Source organism: Lepidochelys kempii, chromosome 3 (genome assembly GCF_965140285.1).
Source record: "Lepidochelys kempii isolate rLepKem1 chromosome 3, rLepKem1.hap1, whole genome shotgun sequence".
NCBI lineage: Eukaryota > Metazoa > Chordata > Testudines > Cheloniidae > Lepidochelys > Lepidochelys kempii.
The window spans coordinates 111,490,548-111,517,565 of record NC_136382.1 but is presented as its reverse complement, the minus strand read 5'-3'; the positions used below and the strand labels follow the sequence as shown (position 1 = coordinate 111,517,565).

At 40.2% G+C, this 27,018-nt stretch overlaps 1 protein-coding gene across 3 annotated transcripts; it reads left to right on the top strand.

Annotated features, from left to right (window-relative positions):
- FBXO30 (F-box protein 30) lies at positions 1-25,441 on the top strand. 3 transcript variants are annotated; one of them, XM_073337538.2, is made up of 4 exons: positions 1-226; positions 6,117-6,222; positions 19,360-21,457; positions 22,453-25,441. In XM_073337538.2, exons 3-4 carry the CDS (start codon positions 19,376-19,378, stop codon positions 22,654-22,656), a joined length of 2,286 nt encoding a protein of 761 aa, XP_073193639.1. In that variant the 5' UTR covers positions 1-226; positions 6,117-6,222; positions 19,360-19,375; the 3' UTR covers positions 22,657-25,441. The 3 variants fall into 3 exon arrangements, with proteins under 3 accessions (XP_073193639.1, XP_073193641.1, XP_073193640.1); XM_073337540.2 differs by lacking the exon at positions 6,117-6,222; XM_073337539.2 differs by lacking the exons at positions 1-226; positions 6,117-6,222 and adding an exon at positions 15,053-19,115.
- Positions 25,442-27,018: the final 1,577 nt, after the last annotated feature.

Below are 27,018 nucleotides of genomic sequence, written 5' to 3'. Positions count from 1 at the left end.
GCAGCGGGACGTCGCTGGCAGCGCCAGTCCCAGGGAGGAGTCGGCGCGCGCACACTCTCTCCTCCTTCCACCCCGGAACCGGGTCGAATCCGGAGGGGCTCGCTCGCCCTCCCTCCCCGCGCGCGCGCGCCCTCCCTCCCGCCGGCTCGCGCGGCGGTTGGAGGCAGGAGCGGCCGGCAGCGGGGCTGCACAGGGCCCTGCCCGAGGCAGAGCCGCCGCGCGGACGGTGAGTGAGTGGCCGGGGCCGGGCGGCGTTTTCTCCTCAGTCCGCATCTTCCCCGTCGGCGCCGCCAGGGGCAGAGGGGGGCGGGGTCTCTGGGCCGGGCCTGGGGCCGGGAGCCGCCGCGCGCCGGCTCGGCGGCGGTGAAAGTTCAGGTGCTGCGGGGTGAGAGGCCGCAGCCGCGAGAAGCTCGGCCACCCCCAGGAGAGTCCGGGGCCGGGGAGGGGCGTTTCCCTCCTCCCCACGGCCCGGGGGACGGGTGGCCCGGGCCGTGGGTGGGTGGCCGCCGCCCTTCTCTGCTGCCCCGGGAGAGGGTGGGGGGGGATCTCTCGCTGCACGGGGGGGTTCTCCTGGGACAGCCCGGCGGGGGGCGGGGATCGTGTCTCCCTTCCCTTGGCTGCTGGGCTTTAATACCGATCCCAGCCTGCGGTTGGGCGTATGTGGTGGTAACATGCCATTTAGGGTGGCTGGCGAACCAGCTCCACCCCTGCTGTCTAGCTCCCCACCCCTTTTCCCTGTAAGGGCCGCTGCCTGGGTAGGTTTCTTGCGGAGCACACAATGGCTGTGTGGAGGAGACGCTCGCCATATGGTCGCTTTCCCCCTCTATTTAGCCTGCCCATTGCGGCTATTGTTCATATTAATAAAAAAAAAATGTATTACAGGAGCCCCCAAAGAGTAGGGTCAGGATCCTGTTTCGCTAGGTGTGATCCAAATACAAAAAGTCAGCCCCTGCCCCACAGTGCGGTCTTGCTCTTTTACTCATAGAAAAGGGAGCAAATAATTCCTAGTTGCTTAAAGATTTCTCTGATCCTTTATGTGAGTATTATAAGTGACAGTTCCAACTAAGAGAGGACTTGGTCCGTTAGTTGCTTAATCCATTGAAATAAAAAAAGAGGAGGCAACTTGTTCCTATATAACTACAAAGGAGATAGTAGAGCTGAACACTGATAATACTTAAAAAGAAAAGGAGTACTTGTGGCACCTTAGAGACTAACCAATTTATTTGAGCATGAGCTTTCGTGAGCTACAGCTCACTTCATCGGATGCACGAAAGCTCATGCTCAAATAAATTGGTTAGTCTCTAAGGTGCCACAATTACTCCTTTTCTTTTTGCGAATACAGACTAACACGGCTGTTACTCTGAAACTGATAATACTTATTAATACTGATAATACTCTTGCCATGAGTGCAGGGGACTGGTCTAAATGACTTCTCAAGGTCCCTTCCAGTTCTACGATTCTCTGATAATAAAGAATAACAAACATAAATATAGGGGGGCTGGGTAGTGACTTTGCCTAAAACTTTTAGCTTTAAAAAAATCATGCAGTTTATTTTTGAGAAGCCTTTAACACCTTTGCAATTTGGCAGGGAGAAAGCTGTAGGGTTGGGTAAGTGTTTTTTCTTTGTCCCCTGGAATTCCATTCAGATTTGTCTGAGAAACTTTTCAAATCCGCATTACTCTTCTGTTGTTTGTATTATTAACATGTCAAATAAGCAGCAGCAGCACATCCTGCATTGGGAGCCCAAGCAGCTGATAACCTCCCCAGGAAGTGGGGAAAGAGAGAGCTGGGCTGGGTTCCCTTCCCTTTCTCTGGGCCCAGAACGTAGCCCAATCCCCCACCTCACCCAGGATAACAACCTTCTGTCACTGCTAGGTAATATAACTAATCCTGTAACTCAACCTGTGTTGCAGTTTTGAAGGCTTAGGGTTCAAACTCTGCAAAAGATGCACAATATTTGCATATACTTTTGTTTTTACTTTTTTAAAAAAAGTTTTAAGAAATTACACATACAAAGCTGTTAAAAGAATATTATTTAGGTTGGGAAGTCAAACAGCTGAAAGTTGAAAAATGTCTAAATTTAGGCTGTCTGTGCAATTTTAATTCAGTTCTCTTGTGTGTATGCATTATGATAGCCTTTAATTACATGATCACGTACTATTTTTTTTTTTTCTACAAGAGCGTTTCTTTATTTGGTGTAGAGAAATGAATCAGGCTTGTGTGAGCTGATCGCCATATTTGGGGTCGGGAAGGAATTTTCCTCCAGGGCAGATTGGAAGAGGCCGTGGAGGTTTTTCGCCTTCCTCGAGCATGGGGCCCGGGTCACTTGTTGGAGGATTCTCTGCTCCTTGAAGTCTTTAAACCACAATTTGAGGACTTCAATAGCTCGGACATAGGTGAGAGGTTTTTCGCAGGAGTGGGTGGGTGAGATTCTGTGGCCTGCGTTGTGCAGGAGGTCGGACTAGATGATCATAATGGTCCCTTCTGACCTTAGTATGTATGAGGCTTTTTTTATGCTCTTTGCCTCATTTGTTGCAGAAGTGTAAAGGTATTTAGAGAAGAAAGGAAGAGACTGAAAGAAGAGAGAGGATGGTCTCATGTTCAAGGCAGGTGAATGCCACATGAAAGCACAGTTTTCTCCCTGCCTCTGTTTCAGACTTCCTCTGTGATGTTACGCAAGTCACATAAACCAAAATTTTGGCAGGGGGCTTCTTATGTGCTTCTTATATTCTGGGTGCTCAACTTGAAACACTTGGAGCCTGATAAGCAGAAGTGTTGAGTGCTCACACTGCAAATAAGGTGGATGCTTTGCACTCTGTCAGTAATCCAGTGTGGTCTGGAGGTGTAAGTATAGGGTTAGGAATCCTAACTCTGTCTGTATTGCTAAATCGCTGTATGGCGTTAGGCAAATCTCTTGTCTTATTTTCCCCATCTGGGGATAATGCTCTTATCTCACAGTGGAGATAAATTCATTTGTTAGTGAGGCAGTCAGTCAGATGTTACGATGATGAATACCCTAGAAAAGACCACAAGGAAATTAATAATTCTGTGTTAATTGAAGGCTTTGGATGGTATGCAGGAGCCACTGCTAGAGGATAAAAAGAAGTATTGAACAGCTGCCTCATTCTGTGAGCATAGTCCATCCTCTCTGCACTGAATGAAGCAATGGTCCTGTTAAAAGTAGTATGTGATCATGTAATGAAAGACTGTATTGTAATGCATACACACAAGAGGGCAGAATTAAGGTTGCAAGGGCAACCTAAATTCTTGGATTTTCTAACTTGACTTTGAAAATTAAGGTCTTTACATTTTTTTTTTTTTGTATACACTGTAATTATGAAAGTACCTGTGACTTACATATAGTATGTCTAAATATTTTCATGTTGAAATACCTCTCAGTACCACGCGTATATAAAGAATATGCAACGAACATTTATTAATCATTGGAGGGAATATAATCATATGGAAAACAATTTTTCATTCGCCAAAGGCAAAACAATTGTTCTAAGCACTACTATGAAATAAATCCTCTCAAATGGGTTTTTAAAAGCAAATACAAGGTATATTGGTGGCTAAATTTCTAATTAGTAAGCTCACTGTCTTTTAGTACAAAATCTTAGCAGAAGTAATGGTCAGTACAAAACAATTTAACAAAAGACTTTGGTTCAAGTTGTTCATCAAACTACTGGTATCTGTTGCAACATTTTTTTAAAAACTTCATGTAGGTGCTAAAATTATCTTCAGTTTTGCCAATCATACTTACAGTTAAGGTAAATTTGAGTGGCTTAGAAGTAGAACTCTTATAGAATCAGTAGTCCCGTCCCATTCCCCGCCCCGCCCCCCGAATGTGGGCATGTTTCTGTGCTGTGCAGAAGCATAACAGTTTTGAGTGACAGCTCAGTTACAAATGAGGTAGTTTTTTTTAAAGTATGCTTTGTTTACCACAGCCACAGTGCATTGCAATACTCAAAACACTCTGTTTTAGCTGAGTCACTATTGTCATCAGTCCTTGAGAGGGTTTGGACAAGCATGCTTGTTTGGAGCCCATGGATTATATATCTAAGTTTCATGTCTGCTGACATTTGGAAAATACTTCAGTTTTTAACTGGCAAATATAGATGAGAAATTGGTGATTCATTGTCCTCTAAAAATTCATCTCAAAACAATCTTGAAGAGCCAAGCTTTTTTTCTTTACACAGTCGTCTTCATTTTAATTCAATAACTATAAAACAGCTAGTATATTGACAGATATTATCATTGGGCAGTTATCAGTACACATTCGCTTTTGTGTTGCTAAAAGGTACATCCTAGCAACTATTTGAGAGAGCTCTTCAATTTTAAGCCCTTGTTTACATGTCCTTATAACATTCTGAAAGTTACTTTGGGGGCTTAGATATCTCAGTTACTTGTAGCTCAAAAGTGGCTTTTTAAAGCTTAATGAAAAACATTGAATTGTTTTTCCTCCTTGTTTTGTATTATTCAGTTACCTGGTAAAAAAGGCCTATGATTTCTGATGCTTTAAAACTCAAATGGGGGGGGAAACATGCTAGACTGCAATGAGTATGAATGTTTCGGATTGTTTAATGAAGCATGGTTTAATGATACTGAAGTTAAGTTCCTGAAAGTAGAAGGGACATTAATTTTCTTAAATTTTAACACACAGGATGAACTTAAGGGAACTGATCATCCTGCTGTTTAGTGTATCATCCTATGTATGGTGTATCATTCTCCTGTCTGTTGTATGTCTTGTTTATTTAGATTGGAAGGTCTTTCGGGACAGAGACTGTCTTCGTGCAATGAAAAACGGGGGCCTGGTTGGGGCCTCTAGGTGCTACAGTAGTACAAAAGAATGATCAGATCCCCAGATACACATGCATAATATGTAAAATTACACAACAATGCATTGCATCTGCATTTCAGTGCTTGATCACTAGACACAGGTTTTCATATGTTCAGTTTGCATTTAAATATGCTTGTTCATTCCAAGGTGGGCACCTACAAATATCTGTGTAGAAAGCACAGAAACAAAGTTTCAACAAGATGTTATGATTGACATCTATAATTAGGCAAAGATCATGAATTTAGATGTTTTCCCAGCAAAATTGCCACAACATGCATGAATTAAAGTATTAAACTTAACACCCTCTGCAGAAATAATATATATCACATATGCAAGAGGGTGTGTAGCGCTGTGATTTTGGTTGTGCAGCTAAAAATGTCAACCATCATGCATTAATGTAGATCTTTGCATTTATAAGTATAAACACAGGTGCATAATTAATTCTTCTTATCCTTGTGCAGTGTCTCATTACTTCTCTAGGTCAGACTGCTTCCCTCTCATCCTTGTTTCTTAACCTCTGATTTGGCTTTTCTGAAGACAGAACTTTTCTGAGAGAGGGTACCGTCCTAAAGGATACGTTTCCCCCCTTTGTTTTTACCATCCCTGTGCTCCATATCCCCTAACAGCTACTAGCAGTGCGTGGCTACATGCATATACAAGGCAAAGATAGGGCACTTGAAGGCTCTTTAATGCTGCAGATAAATGCTTAACAAAATCCAATGTCTGGAAATTGAAACTACACAAATTCAAACTGGAAATACAATGCAGATTTTTTAAGACTAATTAACCACTAGATCCTATATTCATGGGCTTTGCTAAATTCTTCATAACTTGTAACCTTTTACTCATAATTGGAGATCTTACTAAAATATGTTCTTATTCAAGATGCCAGTTTTTGAACTAGATGCAGGAATCGCTATGTGAATGTTATGCAGGAGGTCAGACTAGATAAACTTAATGATTGCTTCTGGCGTTAAAATCTATGAAGTAGCAATCTCGTGTGACTGATAACTGGCATCAGACAAGTGTTGCAAAACTTACCATCTTTGGTGCTAAAGCTGTTTGCCCTGTTCTTTATTAAGATTAATAATAAAACTAATTACATTTTATATGTCCTTTGTGGAATATAGAATTTTGCAAAATGTTAGTCATACAAACCTACTTGCAGTCCCAGATAGGCAAGCATATAACTCTTTTTAGAGGATTGTACAACTAGGGAGTGATCCTTACAGTCAAAAATGAAGCCTTATATCTTTTTTTATTTCATCTTTTGCAGAGTCTGCAACAATCAAGCAGTCGTACTGAGGTCAAGTTCAGAAGTGATTTACACATGAAGCCAAACTGGCTCTCTAGCTGACTTCCCTCTGCCACCGTCTCAGCAGGTAGAGTGCTTTTGTGCCTGAGCCTTGCATTAAGTATAGTTGCTCCAGGTGTAGTTGTCCTGTAGTAGTCTATTGCCCAAGGTTAATCAAAGTTTTGGACTGTTAATTGGGAAATAGGGCAAGAGATCAAGAAAGCATGGTAGACCTGTGTCACAAAAACACAAAAGGGAAATCCTGGTGATTTAAAATGACAATGTTACCTAATTTATTTAAGGTTGTTGGAGGGAAGCCTGAGTTCCACCTGAGAGAGGCTTGCATTCTAAAATAAAACCGGTGTCTTGTAGTCAAAGGCACCAGCTGGAGGGGTCCAATCTAGAAGTGGTATAATGGTCTAAGGGTTTTTTCTTTAAATTATTCTATTTCTGGGCTATAGTCAGAAGACTTTCTGAAGGAAATAGTCTTAATTCAGGGATTGGCAAGCTTTGGCGCTCAGCCCATCAGGGAAATCCGCTGGCGGGCCGGGACGGTTTGTTTACCTGCAGCACCCACAGGTTCGGCCGATCGCAGCCGCCACTGGCCACGGTTCACCGTTCCAGGCCAATGGGGGCTGTGGGAAGCGGCATGGGCCGAGGGATGTGCTGGCCGCTGCTTCCGGTAGCCCCCATTGGCCTGGATCGGCGCGTGACCAGTGGGAGCTGTGATTGGCCAAACCTGTGGACGCTGGCAGGTAAACAAACCGTCCCATCCCGCCAGCAGATTTCCCTGACTGGCCATGTGCCAAAGGTTGCCGATCCCTGTCATCATAAATACTCTGGAGAGTGGGGAGATGGTTTTAAGACAAGAAATCGGAGGCATAAGGGGCCTAGAGACAGGCTTATAACTCCTAGAACTAGTAAAATGTATAAAACTCTCTCACTAATGTTAAAATCTAAAAAGGAATAAGTGCTGAGGATTTTTATTTCTTCTACCGAGTCTCATTTAGAAGCAACTATAATTTTGCGTCGGGCATGATTTTAGGTCATTTGCCTTTCAAATAGTATAGTATTTGTTTTGATCATTCGTCAGACATAGTTTGTTGATGCATAGAACTATAAGATGCTAACTGAATCTCTCTTAGTGGTATTTTCCCCATAAGATATCAGGAAACAGTGTTGTGAATGTTGTTTTTCTGCTTTCTATCGTATGGTGGTTGTAAATAGTCATGCTTTGTGACAGTAAAGTTAGTAGTATGTTCCTTGTGTGTTTTCAGAGCTCTCTCTACTGAATTTAGTGTCTAAAGTAAGTTTACTGCTTTTTATTCATGTTAGCCATGGAGAGCCAGCACTTTTAAGAAAAGGAGTGGAATTTTGTTCCTTCTTGGGCATCAAAAGCCTTGGTCTAGTTGTATACACCTGAGCAAATGCTTTGAGGGCAGTTGCTTTGCACAGGTATTGCTGAAGATGTAACTGGCCTGCAGAACCTTATGATGATGATGGTATGTGAGAAGAAAAGAACCCAGCATGACTTCTAGATGCTATGGGGGAAAACCTCTTGTAAACTGAATACATATGATTTGACCTAATTACGAGAGAAACATACAACTACATGAAGTTGCCTTTACGGTAGTTTTTTTCTGAAAACGGACTATGGGATTTTATAAATCCATATCAAATACAAAATCCTGTTCATTGTATATGCTTTGTGAGGATTAGATTAATTTGTCAGTGATCTCTCTTTTTTTATGCTGTTTTCAGAGAAGTCATGCCTTCTCAATTCCTTTTTTCTGAACAAAACCTTTGTTCAAGTATCTCCTAAAACTCACTTGACTCTTGCTACAGAAAGTGTTAATTTGCTCTTAAAAAATTCGTATGGAATCAAGACGTGCGCATATCTCAGCTGAGTAGCTGCTTAATCTTGAAACTATAACCCTTACCCTTGCTAATTCATCCTCCTTACTGTTCTAGTTTTATAAATTTAAAATTAGATTATAAACTCATCAGGGAAGTGCCATATTTTGTATTTATCTGAAGTGCCTAATACCATTGGGTGCTGTATCTATAATAACCACATATTTCTTTATCCAAGAAACAATTAAAAATTGCATAATAATTGTTGTACATAGTAAAATAAAAGGGCTTGTGTATTAAATATATACTGAGATCCGTGTCTAAATGTACCTTGTGTCTATATGTACAGCATAATACATGGCCATCTACTTGTTTTAGATAATTATTTCGTATGAATGATTACCAAATAACACTAGATGTTGTTAATTAAGTTCCAGTCACTAATTTTTAATAATAGTATGCATTTACAACTAAAATAAAGATTTTATTTATTTACAATAAAGAAACTAATACCGGGTTAAATTTCCCTCACAGTCTGCACTTGCTTGCAGAAGTGGGAAGGGAAGTTTGAACAGGAAGTTGAGGCTGCAACCTCTGTTTTGTGGTGCAGAGGCTGTATTAGCTTTGAAGAGGTCATGGCTGTAGTCAACTTATCTGAGCACCTTTGTTCCTCTGAAGCCCTCAGTGGGCATTAAAGCTACCCTCCTTTGGTCAAAACCCATAGGGATGACAGGTTGTGGTATATCACCTGCCTTCTTTTAGCAGAAGAGTTCTAGTTGAAGCAAGGATATAGAACTTGCATGTCCCTCTTCCAGTTAAATGTATCTGCCCCATTATTTGAAACTTAATAAAACTGAAAAAAAACAGTGCTACAAATAATATGCATACTTTAAATGTTAGTGTTATTGTCCTGCTATAGTAGAGAATGAGTTCTTATCTCACTTTTTTCTAACTTTGTAAATTATTTTAAACTTTTGAATGTGGGGAGGATGGGCTGGGGAACATTATGTAAGAGCTTAAATTTATGTAAGAGCTTAAAAAAATTGCCTAACACTTACTAACCTGAGAACTAAATTTACTAGTTAAAATGAAAAATTTCTATCAGAGTATGCATCGTGTAGTTTAAAAGAGTAAAATAGGTCTAACTTTGTTTTGTATCTAACTGTAACATTGCCTATCCATTTTCTGTAATGCACTTTAAACTTGCATTTCTTTGGGGGGGGGGGCAGGTTGGTTCACCATTTTTCCTTTTGTGGGTTCCTTCTCCTGTGATGGATCCTGATGAATATTTTCCTGAGTTGTCTTCAGTTTTTTTTTCCTCCTGCTTCCATGTACTTATCTTTTTATCTACATTGTGTTCTTTACCTTCTCCAGTATTTTTTTCTCCTTTCTTCTCCTCGTCCTCCAGAATCTTTCAATCCAGTTGTTTTCTAACACATATCATAAATCTTCCCCATCTCTCTCTCCTGCCCACCTACACTCAGCACATAAATCCACCCTCTCAAATATAGGGTGTGAAATTTTTACCAGACACAATAGACAGAGGACTCAATCTACTGGTGAAAAACCAGTATGAAAGATGGAAAGGTCAGTAGGGTGGCAGTGTCCAGGAGCCATTCCAGGTGAGATGCCAAATATTTCCACATCCTCCCCAAACTACCAGGATTCCCTTCTGGGTTCTCTTTCTGGATTCTGCCTTTTGTATTAACCACCTGGCTGCTAAAAGGGGATGTCTGTCTTCATTTTTTGAGTCCTCTTCTTCAGTGACTAGCTGTATTGCCTATTTCTGCTCCATGTTTTTCCAAAGCAAACATTAGAACGTAACTGTCAGTTTCACAGGATTCTGAATAGACTGGTCAATTTTCATTCTGCTGCAGCTTAAAAGGTGCTGAGGAGCAATAGAGGCACAGAGATTGGTCAGTCTGGAGTCGGGCAGACGATATAACATCAGTTTATACTTGATTCACATTGGAAAGGTTCCCTTCAAAATCTTAAGGGCTAGAAACTTTTTTAAAAAGTAAAGCAAGTAGGAAAGTGGCCTTTTTAGCACCCTGACTATGCAAGTTGTGACAAAATGAGACAGGACAGCTACCAGAAAGTGGTGGAAAACTGATATGAGCCCTAGAATGGTAAAAGGCTCTTTTCCCCATGAACTGAAAAAAGGTTACTTCAGGTGAACTTAGGGACACCTCAGTTCAATTAAGGGCTCCCTGTGACCTTTTAAAACCCCTTTTCTGGTACGTGCACGTGTGTGTCAGACAGACAGACAAGCTGCAGCAGGGAGAAAAATCTTTTCCTGGCTGGAAGACTGCTTTCTTGCTTATAAGGGAAACAATCCAGCTAATGGACTGTTTGGGGAAGGACTGGCACCCCAGAGCCAGCATAACAAGGCAACACCCCAGAGAGGTGACAGGGAGAGGTATTTCCTTTTTATGTTATGAACTTGATTCTCTTTATTTGGCTAGAGCTTACTCCTTGGGCCTCCTCTGAGGCCCACCTTGTAAATATTCAAAAATAAAATCTGATTGAGGAATAAAAATTCTCCGAAGTGGGACTGATTTGCTCCTGGCCCCCAACTGCTAGAGGGGAAAATGTTGAGCCCAGTGAGGTGAAGGAGGTGCCTTGCTACAAGGTCTAGAAGATACCGTTTTGAAGCCATTATTAAACTCTGTCTTAATATTTGTATTAGCACAACAGCTATAATCATGAGGTTGTTCATAACAGGTGGAATTTTAATCCTTTTCATTATGGCAGGTTTTCAAAGCATGTTCTGGCTGATCTGGTCAGCTGACTATATTGTATGTACAATAACATCAAGTGATCCTTCAAATTCTGAGAGCGGTGGTCACCTCACTGGAACTGGATGTATTTTTAGGTTTCTCTGCTAGTAACAGTCAAGCGTAAATACTTCAGCTTCTCAGATGAACTGAACCTAGTTGCTGACATTATATAATCGGAAAAGTACAGCTGTTCGTTCTTTGTATAGTCACTAATTTGACAAAGTATGGTAAGTAACTAATATCATGTAGGGTAACATAAAATAAGTCAGTTCTTTTCCTGGCATGTTCTATCTGGAAATAACGTTTATATTTTCCCTTGTCATTTCTATATGATTGCAACACAACTACTTGATCTGTTTACTCTTCGAGTTTTATATTACTGTTTTGAAAGAACAACTTTCACACACTGTTAAACATTCAGATATCTTCAAACCTAAATCCTTTTTTACCAGAGTTTTTCTTTTTTTCAAGTTAACACAAACATTAGTGTTTCACGGTTCTTGCTCCCTGTTTTCAGTGAAGTAATAATGACTCATTTTTCATTTAAAAGATTGTAGCCTTAAATTTGAGTAATAAAGATTTCTTTGCTTGCTGGATCATGTAAAAGCTTAGCTGTGAGAGATATTGTAACTAATGAAAATGGAAGAAGAAAAATGAGGGGCTTCAGTAGGTATGCTAGCTTGAAAAATTAAATGTAGTAATGGCAACTAACTTGTCATTCATATATTTGATGATTCCTAAAACAAATGAATACTACTTAAACTTAAATTTCCCAATTGGAAAATGTACACATTTTGATGTAGACTTAAACATTTTGTGTTATGGGTTATGTAAGGCTCAGATTTTGTTTTGAATATTTTTAGTAAAAATCATGGACAGGTCATGGACAATAAACAAAAATTCATGGAAGCCCATGACCTGTGATTTTTCCTAAAAATATCTTTGACAAAATGGGGAGGGAGGAGGGTCCAGGACCCATAGTGGCTGGGCTACTGTGGGGTCCAATCCCCACCCTGGCAGCTGGGCCAATGCCGGAGGACTCCCATCACCCCCCTCAGCTGGGCTGCTGCGGGGGATCCCCTGCCATGGCTGGGCTGCTGGGGATGGGGGGTTCCTGCCAACTGCCATGGATGGGCAGCTGTGAGCCCAGCTGCCCGTGGCAAGTGGGAGCTCTGAGGGACCCCCAGGGAGGGAGCCCCGGGGTCCCCCTGCTGCCCAGTGGTTAGGAGCTGCTGTGGGCCACCACCAGCAGCAGCTGAGAGCTGCGGGGCTTCTTGCTGAGACCAGTCCAACCCCAGAGCAGAAAATGTCATGGAGGTTTCTGGAAGTCACGGTTTTCGTGACCTCCATGACATAATCATAGCCCTAGTTATGGACAATTGATTTTAGGTTTCAGAGTAACAGCCGTGTTCGTCTGTATTCGCAAAAAGAAAAGGAGTACTTGTGGCACCTTAGAGACTAACCAATTTATTTGAGCATGAGCTTTCGTGAGCTACAGCTCACTTCATCGGATGCATACCGTGGAAACTGCAGCAGACTTTATATACACACAGAGATCATGAAACAATACCTCCTCCCACCCCACTGTCCTGCTGGTAATAGCTTATCTAAAGTGATCATCAAGTTGGGCCATTTCCAGCACAAATCCAGGTTTTCTCACCCTCCACCCCCACCATACACACACAAACTCACTCTCCTGCTGGTAGTAGCCCATCCAAAGTGACCGCTCTCCCTACAATGTGCATGGTAATCAAGGTGGACCATGTCCAGCACAAATCCAGGCTTTCTCACCCCCCCCACCCTTTTTTTCCCGGGGACACACACACACACACACACACACACACACAAACTCACTCTCCTGCTGGCAATAGCTCATCCAAACTGACCACTCTCCAAGTTTAAATCCAAGTTTAACCAGAACGTGGGGGGGGGGGGGGGGGGGGGGGGTTAGGAGAAAACAAGGGGAAATAGGCTACCTTGCATAATGACTTAGCCACTCCCAGTCTCTATTTAAGCCTAAATTAATAGTATCCAATTTGCAAATGAATTCCAATTCAGCAGTTTCTCGCTGGAGTCTGGATTTGAAGTTTTTTTGTTTTAAGATAGCGACCTTCATGTCTGTGATTGCGTGACCAGAGAGACTGAAGTGTTCTCTGACTGGTTTATGAATGTTATAATTCTTGACATCTGATTTGTGTCCATTTATTCTTTTACGTAGCGACTGTCCAGTTTGACCAATGTAAATGGCAGAGGGGCATTGCTGGCACATGATGGCATATATCACATTGGTGGATGTGCAGGTGAACAAGCCTCTGATAGTGTGGCTGATGTTATTAGGCCCTGTGATGGTGTCCCCTGAATAGATATGTGGGCACAGTTGGCAACAGGCTTTGTTGCAAGGATAAGTTTCTGGGTTAGTGGTTCTGTTGTGTGGTATGTGGTTGTTTGGTGAGTATTTGCTTCAGGTTGCAGGGCTGTCTGTAGGCAAGGACTGGCCTGTCTCCCAAGATTTGTGAGAGTGTTGAGTCATCCTTTAGGATAGGTTGTAGATCCTTAATAATGCGTTGGAGGGGTTTTAGTTGGGGGCTGAAGGTGACGGCTAGTGGCGTTCTGTTATTTTCTTTGTTAGGCCTGTCCTGTAGTAGGTAACTTCTGGGAACTCTTCTGGCTCTATCAATCTGTTTCAATGTGTTTGTCTCTGTCTGAGGGGTTGGAGCCTACTCTACTTGCGCTATATTGATGACATCTTCATCATCTGGACCCATGGAAAAGAAGCCCTTGAGGAATTCCACCATGATTTCAACAACTTCCATCCCACCATCAACCTCAGCCTGGTCCAGTCCACACAAGAGATCCACTTCCTGGACACTACAGTGCTAATAAACAATGGTCACATAGACACCACCCTATACCGGAAACCTACTGACCACTATTCCTACCTACATGCCTCCAGCTTTCACCCTGACCACACCACACGATCCATCATCTACAGCCAAGCTCTGCGATGCATTTGCTCCAACCCCTCAGACAGAGACAAACACCTACAAGATCTCTGTCAAGCTTTCTTACAACTACAATACCCACCTGCGGAAGTGAAGAAACAGATTGATAGAGCCAGAAGAGTTCCCAGAAGTTACCTACTACAGGACAGGCCTAACAAAGAAAATAACAGAACGCCACTAGCCGTCACCTTCAGCCCCCAACTAAAACCCCTCCAACGCATTATTAAGGATCTACAACCTATCCTAAAGGATGACTCAACACTCTCACAAATCTTGGGAGACAGGCCAGTCCTTGCCTACAGACAGCCCCGCAACCTGAAGCAAATACTCACCAAACAACCACATACCACACAACAGAACCACTAACCCAGGAACTTACCCTTGCAACAAAGCCCGTTGCCAACTGTGCCCACATATCTATTCAGGGGACACCATCACAGGGCCTAATAACATCAGCCACACTATCAGAGGCTCGTTCACCTGCACATCCACCAATGTGATATATGCCATCATGTGCCAGCAATGCCCCTCTGCCATTTACATTGGTCAAACTGGACAGTCTCTACGTAAAAGAATAAATGGACACAAATCAGACGTCAAGAATTATAACATTCAAAAACCAGTTGGAGAACACTTCAATCTCTCTGGTCACGCAATCACAGACATGAAGGTCGCTATCTTAAAACAAAAAAACTTCAAATCCAGACTCCAGCGAGAAACTGCTGAATTGGAATTCATTTGCAAATTGGATACTATTAATTTAGGCTTAAATAGAGACTGGGAGTGGCTAAGTCATTATGCAAGGTAGCCTATTTCCCCTTGTTTTCTCCTAACCCCCCCGCCCCCCCGACGTTCTGGTTAAACTTGGATTTAAACTTGGAGAGTGGTCAGTTTGGATGAGCTATTGCCAGCAGGAGAGTGAGTTTGTGTGTGTGTGTCCCTGGGGGAAAAAAAGGGGGGGGGGGTGAGAGAGCCTGGATTTGTGCTGGACATGGCCCACCTTAATTATCATGCACATTGTGTAGAGAGTTGCCACTTTGGATGGGCTATTACCAGCAGGAGAGTGAGTTTGTGTGTGGGGGGGTGGAGGGTGAGAAAACCTGGATTTGTCCTGGAAATGGCCCAACTTGATGATCACTTTAGATAAGCTATTACCAGCAGGACAGTGGGGTGGGAGGAGGTATTGTTTCACGATCTCTGTGTGTGTATATAATGTCTGCTGCAGTTTCCACAGTATGCATCCGATGAAGTGAGCTGTAGCTCACGAAAGCTCATGCTCAAATAAATTGGTTAGTCTCTAAGGTGCCACAAGTACTCCTTTTCTAATTGATTTTAGGTTACTTTAAAACACTGTCAGTGTATCAGTGAGTTCATGGTTGGTTTAAACCAGTGAAAGTCCACTGTAGATGTTCAGTGTTGATTAGCAGGGATTAAAATAACTTATCCATGAAAAGAATATCCAAAAAGATTTGAAGTTTGGTAATAAGATACGAATAAAACACTACTGACACAATTACACTTCATCAGCTGGGGTTCTGAAGTCCTAAGTGTGCAGCATGCAGAATTTTGGTGAATTTGAAGTACTCATTGCCTCCTGAAAATGTAAATCCACTTCTAAAGTATTTTTTTAAAATATTTTTATTAAGAAGCAGATATACATTTAGTGCAAACACAAACACCTAGCGAATACTAGGCTAAATTAGTTGAGTCTGCCTAGTATAAGTGATTAAATTTTAGTGTCTGATCTGGCATTTATATAGTGCCCATTAGGTTTATTTGAAAAGTCTCCACCACGTCCTCCCTCCCCAGACACTTTAAATTTTGTCTGGATGTGTGTAATAAATACTTGACTCAGTACTAGTGAATGTCAGCTAATGGCTGAGAGAAGAGGCTGGGAACTTAACAAAAGATTATTTACTAATCACAGAGCTCAAATTTCACACAATCTGACTTCAAAGACTAATATAGCTTGCTAGGGTGCATTAGTGCTATAGTAGCATGCTCTTGTATAAACTTATATAGTCTATTTAAAGATAGTGTTTCATGATGGCTACATTGATTTATTTATTTATTTCCCGCTTTTGTATTCACAGAGCCAAGCAATAGCATTCTTAGTGGCCAAGTGGAGCTCTCGGAGTCCACCGCCAAATTTGGTTAGCAGGCACTTCTCGACGATGTGCATCATTGTTTGATCTGGGCTGCAGCTGAGTTAGTGAAGTCACTGGTCACTTTTAACGATGTTTGTAGCTCTCTTGAAAAATAACTATGGAAAACTGAATAAACCAAGCCTTGCTGCTACAGGGCTATTTCTCCCCTACCCACACACACTCCCTTCAACTCTACGTTCAATGACTAGGTCACTTTGTGATGGGAAATTTTGGGGAATTTCTCCCCTTCAATAAACTTGCTTTTCTATTTTCACGTTTTGGTATGGGTTGACAGTTTCAATGTATGATTTTGAAGGATTATCAGTATATCCGTTGGGATTAGCTGAACATGTTAGCAAAATTAATTTTTGTCACTAGCTAATTTCTATGATCCAAAGTGAATGTAGCTGGTTGTAATTTTTTTCAATATGAATCCTTACTTTTTCTTCTAAAAACACACAGCATTCCCTCCCCAATATTCATTTTACTAACGCAGTTGCTGCCCCGATCCCAGAATCATGACAGTCCTTCACATAAACCCAATGTGGATATGGCCTCCTCCCAGGCATCACCACGTACCTTATCCCCAGCAGCCCTGAAAGCATCTCTCTTCCCAACCTGAGAATGATACAGTTCTCAACCGCTTCCAAAATAGCAGCCTCTACTACTTCAACAATAGTAAAGACAAGCTTCTCTTCCATCACCATGAGTCCTACTTTTTTGGGTCCCTCTCTTCACCCTGGACTGGGAGGGAGGTCATGAGTGAGTGACTGTTGTGCTTCAGAATTTTTATTTAGAGAGCAGAGATATGAAACGGGGGCAAACAAAGATCCTCTTTTGAGCTTGGAATGGTCTTGCAACATGGTCTTGCAAGCAGACCCTCTTCTGTGGAACTCTCCATGCCCTTTAGTTTTCCTAGCTTCGTAGAAACAGATTGCAAGCTGTGTGTGTGTGTATGTGTGTGTGCAGGGTGGGGTGGTCCTATCAGAGAAAGTAATTCTAATATGGTGAAAAAGGATGCTTTCTTTGAATAACCTGCTCGATGTTCCTTTTCAACTAATAGAATCCGAAGGGGAGGGAAATATTTTTCCATAGCTGTAAAGAGGCCATTTTTAAACTATTTCTGTTCAGTTTAGAAATTTGTGCAGGAGTCATCTTAAAAGGCACTCCTGGCAGAATGGAAAATTTATGGAAAATTCTGTTACGGACCTTTCTTCCCCCACCCTCCTTTTAATTATTTACAGTCAAAACATTTTAAAACTTCATTAAAGAATTTCCTTAGACACTGACTTAATCTGTAGGACATATGCAAGAAGCCTTTGACTAATTGCATAACTTTAGTGATTGGTAAACTATTTACAACATATGATGAAAAGCTAATTTGTTACATATAAATAAAAAGGAACTCTTCATAGTGGGGAAAAATAAACCAGCTGTGTTGTGCCTATCAAGTGCAGCACATATGTTTCTTTGTTAGTAGAGTTCAGCAGAGTGGGTGGCCAAAACATTTGAATTATTCAAATTTAGGGGGCTGATACTTCACATTTTGAACTTCAAGACAACTTTAAGCATCAGAAGAGCATAGATTTAAAATCCCATGAATAGCATTCTGTGACAAAACCACCTTAAGTTACTAAAAAATAAAAAATATAAAAACTTGTGAGTTCGTTGGTTGGTTACTTACATTTGTCAGTTTAGACAATGAAAAAATTCTAGTCACTTTCATTTTTATTTATAGTCAGTTAATTTCATTTCAGAGTTTTTGCAATAGCATACTGCTGCATTGCTTGAGTTGAAAACATTGCAGGGTATATTTCTTTGCCATTGGAAATAAAAATCAAACATGGAAACATTTCTGTTCTATCAACTTTAAGTTTTATATTCAGCTTATTTTTAGAAAACTTATTTATTTATTTATTGGTGGGCAGAGGGATGTACATTTGTTCTGTTCCTTTAAGTCTCTACAAAAAATTAAAGATTTAAGAATATTTTCCATACTTCATCAGTGTAGTCTTTCAGTAAAACATGTCATGAGAATCATGGAGTGATGCAGTATGATGCTTGTGATATTGTGAGATTGCTAATTGTGCTAACGCAAGGGGTTGAAGCATAAATGAGCAACCTGTAAATTTATTTTTTCCAAGATTAATAGTTTAACCACAAAGGTTTGGGGTAAACATGGACTGAATGTGAACAGCATGTGAATGTGAAGAACATGTTGTTGAGCAATTGTCTCCTTTTCTCTGCCCTCTAATTTTAAGTGTATTCCGCCCCTGTATCTTAAAAATGTGTGTGTGTGGGGGGAGGATAAACTGACTTTGAAACATAGTAATGCAATGTACTTTCAAATACAAATGTTTGCAGTGGGGAAACATGGAATGCCATGTTTACTCTGCCCTCCAAATCAGAACAAGGAATCCAACTTTCTAGTGCCAAAGTGCTTTACAGTCGTGGCTGCTTCACAAAAAAACTGATCACATGACTCCAGTTATGTGGAGTTTCTTTATTGCTCCCCCATCTTCTCACTAGTATTAGCATAACCAAATAGGGAGGAGAAAAAGCCATTTAGGACACCTGGAAATGCACCTTTTTGTTTTTACTGATGGAGTGGGGGGGAGGGGGTTAGCAAATTAGAAAGAATAGTAAAACTGCTGCATGCTAGAGCTTTGAGCAAACATTTTGCATAAAGGTGTGAAATTATTTTAAAAATTTAAGTTTAAAAGAAGTGTCCATGATCTTGTTTGAGGTCACTTTAAAACAGTGTAACTTGATTTCTTCTTTGAGTGACCATTGCACATTCCCACTCATGGGATGCACTAGCAGTGCAGCTTTGCTGGTGGCCATTGGAGTGCCCCCCTACTGTCTTCCCCTCGCTGTTTCTCAGTGTTTTATGGGCAAGATTGTAAAAGGCACCATGACACTCCAATTACCTTATTACTTTTCAACTGTGGCAGCAGATGGACTAGGAACATCTCCAGACTTACCCATCTTCTTTAAAGATTTGGTGCCTTAGTTAGATTTCTTAGTTAGGATTAATATTAGAAATTTTAGCTCATTTGTTTTCTTTATAAATGTATTTTTTATGAGTTCCTGCACCTTGCTTCGGGCTTACTGATCCTATGGTGGATTCAGAGGGGAAGAGACTAGCATTTAAGAGGTTTGCCTCTTGTCCTGCTGTGTTCTCCATCTTGAATAACAGTTGAGTAACAGTGACAGTTGAGTAACCTTCATTTCTCTGTTACTCAAACTCTTTTTTTTTTTTGTAAAGTGTTACTTATTATTGTACTTATGGTTTGTGATCAATTAGTGTACTGTTCATTTATACCTCTGTATACATTATAGACCAAGAATATGTAGTTACTTGTTTTATTAGTAAACTTTAACGAATACTGAGTTAAAATTAAGATTGTTTTATCTCCTTTCTCTTCCTCTCCCTGCCCAGAGCTGGACTTGCAATCATGGAGGAACATCAGCAGCATTTACACTGTGTCAATTGTGTCAGTCGGCGTTGCATGACCAGACCAGAGACTGGAATTTCCTGTGACTTGATTGGCTGCCCGCTGGTTTGTGGAGCAGTCTTTCATTCATGCAAAGCTGAGGAGCATCGCATTTTGTGTCCATTTGAAAGAGTGCCTTGTTTGAATAGTGGCTTTGGATGTCCCTTTAATGTAGCCCGAAACAAAATTGCTGAACATCTAGAAACTTGTCCTGCAAGTGTGGTATGCTGCACTATGGAATGGAATAGATGGCCAGTCAGTTATGCAGACCGGAAATCTTATGAAAATCTAAGTAAAGATGTTGATGAAGTAGAGCAGTTAGACATGGCTTTAGCCCTTCAAGACCAGCGCATGCTATTAGAATCCCTCAAAGTAGCAACTATGATGTCAAAAGCAGCTGATCCGCTATCAGAACCTAGAGAGCAGACTTCTGTTAAGTCAAGTGCTCCTGACACAGTGCTTTCAAATGGGTTGGTACCTGCAGATGAAGATTCCTACAGTGCACTTTATCAAGCTACTGTGGAAACTACTAAGAGTTTAGCTGCTGCATTAGATATACTGAACACTGCTACAAGAGACATAAGCATGTTAAGTTCAAGACTATGTATTTTGCCATATGGGATGAATGAAGATTTTCAGATTAAAGAACAAACTGCTAATGGATGTATCCAGAGTAAATTGTCAGACCATGAATATCCAGATGAAGATAACATGGGAGCAGTTGGTGGAATTGACTTGGATGTCTTGAGTCAAAATTCACAATCGGAACAAAATGGTTCAAGTGATTTTTGTTATGATGTAGTGCAAAAACATGACTTCAGTGTGAATCATGGTAATGCTTCTGCTTTGTGTAATGGTTTTCATGCAGAAAATATAGGTACAGAGGCGTTGGACCAGAATGAAGATCTAGATGTGTGTGATTCAAAACCATCTAATGTAGCAAGTAGTGAATGTATTGCATCTCCTGATGGTGGAGCACTGAAGTCTTGCAGCTCCTTTCCTGTAGCAGCACAACAACTTAGTGAAGTAATAACGCCACACAGTTTATTTAATGGCACTGTTAACCATAGACAACTGCCACATGACTCCAGTGGAGAGGAAGTGTTAGAGAGGCAATTGGAACAAGAAAGGTTGAGAAATGTAGATGTGTTTTCTCTGATTCATCATCGATCATACAATTTTCTTGTTAACCACTGTTGGTCTACACCAAAGGAAGACAAAGCTGTTGATACATCAGATTTGGAGATAACAGAAGACCCTATGGGTCTTCAGGGGATAGATCTAATCACAGCAGCTTTGCTGTTCTGTCTAGGAGACTCTCCGGGTGGTAGGGGGATATCAGATAGTCACATTGTTGATGGATATCACATTGATTTTGGGACTCAAACATTTTCCCTCCCATCTGCGATATTGGCCACAAATACAATGGTAGGGGAAATAGCTTCAGCTTCAGCATGTGATCATGCCAACCCACAGCTCTCAAATCCAAGTCCTTTTCAGACACTTGGGCTGGACTTGGTATTGGAATGTGTGGCTAGATACCAAACAAAACAGCGTTCAATGTTTACATTTGTTTGTGGACAATTGTTTAGGCGAAATGAATTTTCTTCACATTTTAAGAATGTGCATGGTGACATTCATGCTGGTCTCAATGGCTGGATGGAACAGAGGTGTCCCTTGGCATACTATGGGTGTACTTACTCTCAACGTAGGTTTTGTCCTTCAACACAAGGGGCAAAGATTATTCATGATCGCCATCTGCGGTCATTTGGAGTTCAGCCTTGTATATCTACAGTATTAGTAGAACCAGCTAAAAGCTGCCTCATTGGTCCATGTAGTGACCATCTGAGTAGTCTTCCTTTTGAGGTTCTACAACATATTGCTGGTTTTCTAGATGGCTTTAGTTTGTGTCAGCTTTCAAGAGTGTCACGATTAATGAGAGATGTATGTGAAAGCTTGCTTCAAGCACGTGGAATGGTCATACTGCTTTGGGAAAAGAGAAAGTACCCAGATGGAAGTTCTTCATGGCAAATAAAAGAAAAGGTAAGATAGGAAGGTATGGGACATATCTGCTCTTGTCCTGAGGATGACTGTTTTCCCTAACATCCCCTCGCCCCTCCAAATAATATGTATTCAGGTTAATTGACGACATGGTGTCTCTTAAAAAAGACCATCTTCTCTGGAACCCAATGCTATTTATTCTGAGAGCCAATATGAAAAAAAAAAAAAAGTGCTACAGTAAGTAGTTTGGTTGTCACCTTCCCAGCACATTCAACGTATCCCCAACAGTTTGGGGAATGGGATTTGAGGTAATTCCTGTTCATTGTTTCTATTGTGTAACTTTACTTGTGTAAAGTAATAGTTCTGTAATACTGGGAAAAATTGAAATATTTATCTAGAAATCAGAAATCTGCTTCCATAACTTTATTTAATACTATATATATCTGAAAGCGGGAATTTTGTCTAGTTTTAAATAGTATATAGATTCTAAAATTCTAAGTTCTATCTGGGTGTTTATATCATGTCTCTTGCCATGGTTCTGAGTGCCTTCATCAAGTAAGTAAATAATTTTTAAACATTCAAGTGACCTGAAAAATCAAGCATCAAGTTACACGTTACATGAAGAGCTGAGTACCTGCATCTCCTTTCTCTTCAGTTGGACTTGAAGATACTCAGCACGACTGATAACCAGAACCTTACTTTTCAAACTAGAACCACGCTGACTTAAAACCACACAATGTTTTTGCCTGACATGTAACTTCCTGATCAAATGTGTTTATTTTAAAAGTAAAATAATTCTCTTCCCCACCTCAGCTCCTGCCCCAAACTTCCATCTTGTAAAGTCAGCCTAGAATCTGAAAGTCAAGGTGGATATTACTGACTGGAACTTAGTAAACAGTACAAGCTGATAATGTTGATTTAGCTGTAATTAATGGGCGGACCCAAATTAGTTACAAAACGAAGTGTTCATGGTAGTACTAGTTTGATTCTCTGTTTACAAAGAACAATTTGACACTAAGCATGTTCTTGTTTTCCAGGTGTGGCGGTTCAGTACAGCTTTTTGTACTGTGAATGAATGGAAGTTTGCTGACATTGTAAGCATGGCTGACCACTTGAAGAAATGTAATTATAATGCTGTAGAGAGAAGGGAGGAGGCTGTCCCGCTGCCATGTATGTGTGTAACACGAGAACTCACTAAAGAAGGACGTTCACTCCGCTCTGTCTTGAAACCTGTACTTTAAATGCTATGTCACTTCACTTGCACATACACTCAAGCACCTGATATAACCTCTGTGTAATACTATGTGACACTTTATTAATGTACTAAAGATAATTTCTAGTTAAATCTACTCTGTCACTATGTATATAATGTTTTGAAGTGACATTTATTTTTTATAATACTGTTTAGTTGAAAGTATTGAAAGTTGCCTTAATGTCTGAAAAATTTGGAACTTGCTGGACAGGGTAGTTTTATCTAACTTATATAATTTTAAAAAAAATTCTCTAATGTATGTTTGTTTGTTTTTTTCCTGATTCACTGGTGCCCATATTTTTGCTGAATTAATAATATTTCAGAAATGGACTTCTAAAGGTATGCACATTCAAATAGGATACTTTGAGTTGTAGTGAGACAAGATCCTGACTAAACACATTTTGTGTGTTTGGTCTTGTTACAAATTACTAAACGTTCAAAAGCTGAACACTATTCAGAACTTTGAAGTAGATGTCTCAGACAAACCCTTGACTTTTTAAGCACGTGTGCGAATTTCTTAGTTTAATCAGTGTTCTAGTGCTCATCCTAGTTAATATACATGTGACCTAGGATATGAATTTTTTAAAATATGTAGCAATGAGCTAAGTGAACTCTGATTTATGGCAGATTAATTTTAGCACAACTTTCTTTTGACGTTTCAGCAGTTGTTACTTTTCTTGGGAACTAACAGTTATTTCACTTGAAGTTAAAACCATGAAATATTAGCCCTTAGTTGGCATTTGAGTTAAAAATCACTTTTTTTAAAAAAAAAATCCCATTCCCCAATCCTGTAGTTGATTAAGGGAGAAAATGCTTGAACAAAATCTTCCTATTTCTGGTCATAAATTGGAATATGGGATGCACAACTGTGGATTTAAAATGCAGATAACAAAAGGGCTTAACTTGTTTTATGGTATTGTAACATGTATTGTCTTTTGTTTCTGTTAATTTGTCTATAAAAATGCTACACTAGTTGAGGGCATTTTAATTGCCTAAGTGTATCAAAATGTATCATCTTCATAAGATGAGGCAGTTTCCATAAGTTGCATAAGGCATATCCAAAATGTTCTGTTCAGCCACAACTTTGATTAAATGAACAACTCTAAATTGTTTCCACAGTCTCCTGTAATGTAGAAACTTGCATAGCATTTTGTGAATAGGAAGTATGTGCTATGAGAAATGCCCTGATAATTGCAAAAGTATAATAGCTTAATTCAAAATGACTTTCAGACTTTTATGTTGGTGACCATGGACTGTTGCACTTGGTAACTGTGCCACACACTAAAACAGAAACCAACCAGAGGTTGGAACAATGAAATATAGAATGTATTTCAATTTTAGGTAAAACAAGATACTCTTAAGAGGATGCTACAAAAATGGCTACATTTAAAGCTTGTAACTTCTATAGGAGATACTTGTTTATGGCTAACCTGGCTACAGTTCACAATTGCAGCATCTGTGTATTGTCCATTCTGGGTCCAATCCAGCTAAACAGTCATTGCCCTTTTCTGTTCAGAATGCTAAAGATGCTCCAGAAAGAAACCAAACCCAGTTCTTCAATGCCATATGACAAAACTGTTGAAGAGCTCAAGCAAAACAAGCTCTCTGCATCCTGTTCTCTAGAACGTCTGAATCTTGTGATCATGTGTCCTCTTTTCACACTTCTTCCTCCCACCTTGGATGGGAGCAAATTGGGGAAGAACCCTCTGGAAAAAAAAAAGTTCATCTGTTTTCAGTAACTCTCCATACATATCCATGGTGGTGGCTGCAGGGAACATGTATGATATAGTAATTTGGACATACAAATTAGGTTTTAGTTGGAGGTAGAAGGATCCCTACTTCCCTGCCCTCTAGTTGTTGGTAATGCTGTTTACTCCCAAAACCAAGAGAAAAGAAACCTCCGGTCTCTTGCAGGGAAAATTTCCCTTTCAGCACTGTATCTCTTAGCTGTAATGGACCCTTGCTGCCTTTCCCTGACTTCCAGAAGTAGCTGTTATACTGGAAGAACTCAGACTATTTAGATGCATCTTTAAAGCTGCCTCCCAAGGTAATAGATATTCACTTAGCCAAGGACTTCTGTGACTTTGGTACTTAGTGTTCTTTGTAACTACCAGGATCCTGCTTCCTGTAGAACAACTGGGCTGGGCAGAGGTGTTTCTCTAGAGAGAAGAGGGTACTGCAAGGGCTTATGTTGACAGAATGTAGCCTGTAGCTCAGTGCAAATATGCAGCTAAAGTAAAATCGGTTCTGCTGCTTTGTTAAAATAGGCATTTTAAATACTAGATATTTTCATCTTGACAGATAACACTACATTCTCAACACATGCACTTTTGTTCTCAAATGTTAGATACTGACTTTTTTGTTAAATATAAGTTTCTATTTTTATGAAAATCTAGAGCTATTAAAATATCAGTGCTGTAAACAAAATTTCTGCTTGTAAATTGTTTCATATGCAGGAATACATTACGTAATTAGTATAACAGCATTTATTTTACACTGCTATGCAGTCTGTAAAACATCAGCAATATGTAATCAGTTTATCAAACTAGGCTGTTTTTGTTCATATTTGTCCTGGGACTTTAAAAATATCTCTCATTTTCCCCAAATCCTGATTTCTCTGTTACAATCTCCTTTACAGCATATGTACACAGAAGTTGCATTCTTTGTCTTTTACTTGATGCTGCATTGCTACCTTTTAAAAATGTTGTTTTCAATCATTAGGCAATTTTTTTTGCAGTGTCTGTTAAAATTCTAATAAAATACATTTGGAGTTTCCCTTTATTTAGTATGAATTTACCGTATTTTTTGTTAAGCTTCTGAACATTTCTTTCAGTATTTAAATGTGGCACTCTATGGCTGGCTATTGGATTGCAGTTAAGAATATTTTAAAAATCAGATTAACTCAAGGGAATTTCATGGTCAAATCAGACTTCTGAAAACTGGAAGATACATAATCTATAAATACACTTAATCTCTAAACCCAAATTCACTTTATACTCCTGAAGAATGTAAATTCCTTCTCAATATGTGTTGATTTCCACATAATTAAAACAATGATCAACTTTGATGTTTTGTTTTTGAAGCTGACACATGCTGTTATGTAGGTTTTCCTCCACAATTAAAGATAGTGGCTTTTGATTAATCTAGTTCTATCAGTTATCCTTATAACTCATTCAAAAAGCTCCAACTGGAAGTAGTAATAAGGAAAAATTAAACTGACAAAAAGGTTATATTTTATTGGTTGTAATGCTCCTCATGGTCATGAAGAACACTGTTCAATATCTAGTCTCCTGGGCCTATGGCTAAAGTTTTTGGGCATATGGAGAAGGCTGTTGCTTAAAATAATAGTAGCAACAATGCAGAGCAACTAGGCTGTGAGGAAAAATTATAGTGGGGGTAGCCTTTATACTAGGAATGTGAGGGAAAAATGTAAATCTGAAAACCCTTGAATTTTTTTTAAAACTATACTAGAATTATTCATGAAAGACTAAGGCTCCATTCACGCAGCGGCTTTTTACTATGCTACAGACTGGTATGGGGATAAAAATAAAGAGTTTGTGTCTACACAATACATGAATATTAATCATTTAACCCACAGCTGCCTACTCTGACTCATGGCTTGGTTCCTATCAGTATATAGGCATATGTGGCTATTTTGTTAAGCAAATCAAATTTTCAGTTGAACATCTCACATTGTGGAGGATGTCACTTGGTTTTTCCTCTGGGGACTCTTTCTGTGTGCATAAGGTATTCCAGAGGACATACCTGATTAAGTTAGCAGGAAGCCACAGGCAGATTTAAAATGTCTTACCTGTTTTGCTGGGTAAATTGTTGATATCTGTGACTGGCTGTTTGGCCCAATGGGGACTTTGGTTACTCTGACAAGAGGAGAGCATTCAGGCTGAACTTAATTCTTCCAAACACAGTCAGAAGGCGTATTGGGGCATCTCTTAGCTTGTGGAGAGCAGGATCCAGTGAACTTAGGCAGCACGGAGAGAAAATAATGTTCATGATGGTGCATTACAGTCAGGGGAAAGATGTTGAAAAGGTCTCTAATAACCAGTGCCCTGTCACTATTTCAAGGAGTTCTCGCAGGCTTGCTATGGAGTTGGTTAATCTCATGGACTGGTGGGTAAAACAACTGGAGGAGCTAATGGAGGAGGAGATTAATGACAGTACTGATGAAGCAGTCTAGCCACAAGATGAGGACCTTCCCAATTCAGATATTGTTTGTAAGAGTGCAGTGAATTTATGGCATGGACAGGGTTGGGATAGAGCATTGGTTCCTCATTTATGTATTCGCAAAAAGAAAAGGAGTACTTGTGGCACCTTGGAGACTAACCAATTTATT